Below are 6,535 nucleotides of genomic sequence, written 5' to 3'. Positions count from 1 at the left end.
GTCATACATCTACCTTCTTTTTTCCCCCTTGAGTTCTCCTGGTGTTTAAAGGTTGCTTTTTCAGATGTTTTCCAAAGGGAATCACAACTCTCTGAAAGGGTGGTAGCGCACAGGTCACCAGTTTTGGAATTCTGAAAAACTGCTTCTTTCCCCACTGCACAGACAAGAAAACTGAGGCCCAGAGAAGGGGCGCCTTTGTCAGAGGTGACAGAGCCACATGTCTACTCTCTCCCTCTTCCTCTGCCCTCACCCCACCCCCCTTTCTTTGCCTATCTTTGGTGTGTGTGGCTATGTGTGCCTGTGCCTGCCCCCAGACCCCACATTTTCAGTCTTTGTCTCTCCATCTCCTGTTTAATTGCGTACCTCTCCGTCCCTCTCTCCCCTACCGAATGTTCTCTTAGACAACAGACTCTGGGAGCTGGTGCAGAAGCGACCCCTCAGCCAGCACCCCATCCTGCTGCTGCCGCCTGCTCGTTCCCCTCCCGCCCCCACCCCAGGTTTCCGGAGGAGCTCGCAGGCGGGCGGGTGGGGTGCCCAGGAGCGGCGACCCCTCCCAGCTGACCTCACCAGCGCGGCCGCCCCGCGCGGATATAAGCAGCGGCCCCGCCGAGGAACCGGCAGCGCCCCGAGTCCTCCCAGCGCTCCGGACTCCTGAGCCGCAGGCTCCACCGCCCACGCCCGGACTCGGAGCCCCAGGATCCGCCCGCGGAGCCCGCGCCCGGCAGGTAACCGCCCCGGCCCTCTCCTCCCGCAGGCGGCGCCCGGAGCCGCGGACCCGGAGCCCCCGCCGCCCGCGCTCTGCGCGCCCCGGGACAAGCGGCGGCTGGCGGCCCCCCGCGCCCCCCGGAGCCGCGTCCGGCGCAGGTAGGGCGCCCGGCTGGAGCCCCGCCCTCCGCGGCGCGGCCGGGGACCTGTGCGCCCAAGCGCCGGAGCCCGAGCGGCCGAGGCGGGACTCGCCATCCCGTGCCCGCCCGGAGGCCCCGCCGGGTCCGCGCCCGGGGCTGGGCAGAGCTCGGCGGGCTCCGCGCCTGCCTGCGAGCCTGGGCGTGGAGTCCAGGGCCCGGCCTTCGAGACCCAATTTTCGCCTTGGAATCGCACCTTAGCCTTAGAGCCTTAGCTCGCGCTGCGCGTGGAATTGCAGCCTTGGAGTGGACCTGGCATCCGAATGACAGCATTTTTCGGACGTAAAACCTCAGCCTTGGCACAGGGCACTGCAGGAGTGATGAGATTAGAATGTTGCGATGGGAACTTTGGGGGAAATCTACTAGCACCTCGGTGGGGGTGGGAGGGGGGTTTGGGGGGCGCTGGGAGAGGCCGTGGCGATGGGGTTCCCACCACACCCTGGCTTGCGCAGGCAGCTCTGGGAATGGGTAGACACTGCGCTCATCCCTATGGTCAGAACGCCCAGAGGTGACAGGTGTGGACCCAGAGTCCCGGGCAGATCCTGTCGCTGCCCCTCTCCCCAGGTACCCAGGTCCTTGGAGCTGGAAAAGGGAGAAGCAGGCTGGGGTCGGGGAGCGGTGGTGGAGGGGTGCGCTTAAGCTCTCTCTGTGCTTCACCCCAGTCGCTGCCATGCCTGGCCCTTGGTTGCTGCTCGCCTTAGCTTTGACCCTGACCTTGGCCGGCGTCCCTGGTGGCCACACACAGTCGGACTTGGCCGAGCAGGAGGTGGCGGTGATCGCCGAGCACCCTGGTCTGGACGACCTCCTGCGCCAAGCTGAGCGCCTTCTTCAGCTCCGGGAAGACCTCCAGCAGCTGCGGGCCATCCCGCCGGATCAGGAACCTGGTGAGTTCCCAGGCTCCTCTGGTGAGGCGCTGGGGAGACCAGTCGCAGAGAGGGGAGGGACTTGGTTATCTGGCCTCCTGCCTTTTACAAGGTCAGAAACTGCTTAGCCACACCCTGGGCAGAGTCCTGAGCTGGTCCTTCTCTGGGGTCAGTTTCCTCTGTCCTGGACTATTCCATCTCAGCCCTGGGACTATTGACAGTGCACACCTCCCGTGGGGTAGATCCTGCCCGGGGCAGAACCTGTGTGTGACGGTCTTTATCACTACTCACTGGCCATAGGCCAGGCACCGTTGGCAGCACTTTAAACCGGTGTCCCATCATTTGATCTGCCTGCAACCTCTAAGACAGGTACCGCTATAACCCCGATTTACACAGAAGAAAACAGGCTCAGAGAGGTTAAGTGAGTTGCTATGGTCATGCAGCTAGGGAGCGGCAGAGCAAGCGTTGGCAACAGAAGCAGTGCCTTGACCCCGTGTGTGAGTATGTCTGTGGGGCCTGAGAGGCAGGTGCCAGGCCAGGACTCTAGGTGAGGCTGCCTCCCTGGGGGAAGCTGGGGTGGGTGTCCGGCACCAGGGGACCCTCACTGGCTTCTTTCTTTCCCCAGAGTCTCAGCAATTTCAACCCACCTGGCTCTTGAAGCGTCAGCATCCCGGCAAAAGGGAGGAGGAGGCAGCAGAGGGAAGTGAAGAGGAGGAGGGAGAGGCAGCACCCAGGCCCCACAAACGGCAGCACCCAGGCCGGCGGGAGGCTGCCTCTGCGTGGCCCCTCCACGTCACTCGGCAGAAGCGGCAGCACCCTGGCCGGCGCTCCGCCTGGCTTGGGGACATCTTGACCAAGAGGCAGCACCCGGGCAGACGGCTGGCAGAGCCCAAGCCCCAGGGCTGGGAAGAGGAGGCGGAGGAGGCAGAGGAAGAGGGGGGAGATCCGATGCCTGAGAAACGCCAGCATCCGGGGAAGAGGGCCTCAGGGGGCGCATGCGGGCCCTGGCAAACCTGTGGTCAAGCCAGCCTTCTGCTGGGGCTGCTAGATGACCTGAGCAGGAGCCAGGGGGCCGAGGAGAAGCGGCAGCACCCCGGGCGGAGAGCAGCCCTGCTGAGGGAACCCCTGGCTCAGTGAGCCCCATGACTGTAAAGTCAAGTTTGGCACCTAAGAATGTCATGGGCCCATGGGCCCTGTCAGTCCTTTGTGGCCCCTTTATTCCTTCCTCCTTCACTCCCTGGCCGTAAACCTGAGCCCCCTGTGTACACATGACCAACCCCTGGCCTTGCGCCCTCCTTCAGGGACACGAGGAAATCAGTATATGAGTTAAAAACCCCATATACTCCACTTTGCATCTCTGGCAAGGGGCAAATCCCTGAGTCCTCTCCCCACTCCTGCAGTCTGGTTAAGATGACTTCCAAGGGACGAGCAGCCAGTGAGGGTTGGTGGAGTCACAGCTGTGATGTCCAAATCACAGCTTTACCACAGGTAGACTTCACCCCCAGAACTCAGGAGCTCCTATTCTTCAGCATCCTTTCGTGGGTGGGCAGAGTTCTATGCCGCTGTGTGGTCCACTTGAGGGAAGCGTTGTAAGTGAAGATACCCTAAGGTGCTGTGCCTGGTGGGGGCTGTGGGTATAAATGTGTGGGGACTATGACAACATATGACCCTCTGTACACCTCCCCTTGTCAATGATAATCATCCTAATGACAATAAAACATGCATTGAGATCATCTCTGAGTTCTTGGCTGCAGTTCTGCGTAAGCTGGGGTGGGGGGTTCTCTTTTCAGCACTGAGAGGGTACAGGACTAGAGCTCCCCAGATCTGCTGAGGGAATCAGGAGCCCGAGATGGTATGTGTGGAAAGGGATTCTGGAGCCCATTTGACACCTGGGGGAACTGAGGCCTGGAGAAGAGGAAGGGCTTGCCTCAAGGCACACCGTTGACTGAGGTGGAGTCACAGGTCTGAGAGCTCTGGCCCCGGCCTCAAGTTGGCCTGGTTTGGTGAGGGCTGGTCTAGTTCAGGTTTGTAATCATCATGGTTCCATGGTTCAGCAGTCTGTGTCATCTGGCAGACTTGATGAGGACAAAGGACCAGGCTGTGGACTCAAACCAGGAGTCTTCTGGGGCTGGGGAGGCAGGTAGTCTGGGTATAGGACAAGAGGGAATGGTGAGGACTAGGGCAAACTGAAGAGGCTCCATGAAGACACTTAAATCCTCAAAGCAACAACAGTAATGATGATGACATACACAACACATTATATATCAGGCATTGTCCTAAGCACTTTCCCTATAAAAATCCTATTAATCCCCATAGCAATCCTAGGTATTATTATGATGTTCACTAATTTACTAATAAGGAAACCAAAGTATGGAAAGGTTAAGAAAGTTCTGAGGCTGAACTTGGCCCCCTCACTGCTAGTTTGCAACCTCTGACTTAATCAAATTCACAAATTTCCTCCGACCTTACATTCTGATGCAGTCAGAACACTCTCTATTGGTGGATGTATGGCGTTTTCAGCTTTTCCGCAAACTGCTTTTGGTCACCTTTTTGGAAGGAGGAAAGAGCGGCTAGGGGATGGCTGAGACCCACCTTCTTTTCTCAAGGAGCTTATAGTTCTGTAGGGGCGGGGACAGAGGAAGACGGGGTTTATCAGATGCATTTACTTCCGTCATTTCCATTAGCAGTCCCCAAGTCTGCTGAAGTATCAAGCATTTGATGGACTTTCTGATTTTCCCCATTTTCAGACGAGGAAACCATCTCAGAGGCTAGGTTCTGGCCTGAGCTATGTGACGCAGGCAGATGTGGCCTTCCCTCGGGTTTGACTTTCTACCCCATCAGGCTGCCTTCTACACTCCCACTGCCACCCTCAGGGCCAGTGGGTCCTGGCAAGAGTCCCACACCTCAGAGATGCGCTCCGGGTGCCCTCATGGAAATAATATGAGCTTCCTCACATCCCACTGACCCCCTCCTCTGACTTCAGGGGGAGGCCATGCTCATGCTGAGATGCAGGCGAGGAAAGTTGATTCAAGTGTGGAAAAGTGAAGCACCTGCCTGAGAATCCAGCTGATCCTCTCCTCTTTTTTTTTTTTTTTAAGATTTATTTATTTATTTGTTTATTTATTTATACAAGCACTGGGTACAGTCAGAAGTGCGGGAGGGTGAGAGAATTCACCAGAGCGGGGAGCAGAGCAGACAGAAGGACCGAAGTACATTGCTGAGGGGAGCAGTGGGCGGCAGGAGAGGTCTGTGCACCATGTGGGACCCTCCTCCGGTGGCCGGGGAGCAGCCGGGGATCGAACCGGCCCTGCAGAGGCTGCGGGCAGCTTCGCAACCAAGCGCTCAACCGCTCTGCCACCGGGGAGGCCCTGATCCTCTCCTCTTGCACTTGATCGGTAGGAGAGGTGTGGGGGGGGCAGGTGACAAGTGGGAACCCCACCCCCCTGGCCACTTCATTGTTTCCCCATCCCTGTGAGTGTAAGGACCAGCTGCTGGAATGGACAGGGTCTGGACAGTGGCTTCAGCCCTAGAGGGATGGTTAAACCAGCCCGGGCCTCAGGCTCCTCACCTGGGCCTGGTGGCAGCCAATTAGCTTAATTGTCTTTGATGGCCATCCATGATAGAGCAGGTTTTAAGAGCTTGTTCTTTTTTATTGCTGAATAGTAGTCCCAGTTCTTAAACTCTGTCTTATTCCCTTCCCTTCCTCATTGGAGACAGAGGAAACAGATTTCCTTGGCAGGTCTCTTCTGTGGTGTCATCTGCAAGTCTGTGCTCCAAGCCCTTTCACAGTGTCATAAGCTCCTCACTCCAGGAGTGATATTAAAGATATTCAACAGCTGGTGCCAGACAGGTATCAGTCAATTGGGTCATGGATCTGGCACAGCTGTGGGGCCACGGGAGCCAAGCACTCACTTGGCATTCCTGAATTGCTTTCTGTTGGCTGGCTGAATCCTGGTCACTCCCCTCCTCCATGGCTGGTAGCTGTTGCTTTAGGCAACACTTGGCTGGGAAGCACCACTGCTTCCTGCTCCTTCCTTGCCGTTTTCAGCTGCAATTACAGCTGTCTTAAGCTGGGTGCCCCCAGTGCTGGACCCCGAGAAGAGGATTTCAGGGAAGGTATTTGACTTGGAGGGTGATTCCAGGAAACCCTCGTCTGGGTGTGAGGCTGTGACTTGGGAGGAGAAGGGGGTGAGGGTGGATCGCTCACTGTTGTGGGAACCTGGGGCTCAGTTGCGCCAGACCCCTGGGAAACTGCAGAACAGGCCTGTTACCCTACTTGACAAGGAAAGGAAAATGGAGGTTTTCTTCTGGTTCCCATGTGTAGGGTAAAGAAAATGTCAGGCTTTTCTGCCCTCCCGCCATCAGGATAGATGATGGATCCTTGTCCTGAATGCATGCCTGATGGCGGGCACCTGGAATAGGGTGTGGGCATAGGTAGATGGGATTCAGCTGAGCTAAGACTGTGTTTTTAAGGGCGGCGTCATGGGGACGCCAGCAGCAGCAGTAGAAGCCGAAGCAGAAGCCGAAAGAGAAGCTGAGAAGCAGCAGAATGAACGCTAGAGAGCCCAGATAGAGTGAAGACTTGCTGGGGGCTGGGAGGCCTGTCAGCCTCCCAGTCCCCCAGCCAGCACCCCTGCCTGCCATATGCCTGGTGAACCCCAATAAAAAACCTGCAAAACCACTGAGGACTCTGACTCCTCCTTTACCCGGTCTGCATGGGATCAGAAAACCTGCACTGTGGTTGTGTCCTGCCTTTACACCATGGATCGG

At 57.6% G+C, this 6,535-nt stretch overlaps 1 protein-coding gene across 1 annotated transcript; it reads left to right on the top strand.

Moving 5' to 3' along the window:
• Nucleotides 1–1,572: 1,572 nt before the first annotated feature.
• Nucleotides 1,573–2,902, top strand: TRH (thyrotropin releasing hormone; the record flags this gene model as incomplete). The annotated part of the gene is made up of 2 exons (XM_084247828.1): nucleotides 1,573–1,786; nucleotides 2,391–2,902. The coding sequence occupies 2 exons, from the start codon at nucleotides 1,573–1,575 to the stop codon at nucleotides 2,900–2,902; spliced, it is 726 nt and encodes a 241-aa protein (XP_084103954.1).
• Between the last annotated feature and the right edge of the window lie 3,633 nt (nucleotides 2,903–6,535).

Source organism: Talpa europaea (genome assembly GCF_964194135.1).
Source record: "Talpa europaea genome assembly, chromosome: 11".
In the NCBI taxonomy this organism is placed as follows: Eukaryota; Metazoa; Chordata; class Mammalia; order Eulipotyphla; family Talpidae; genus Talpa; species Talpa europaea.
This window is presented reverse-complemented; position numbering and strand designations above follow the sequence as displayed.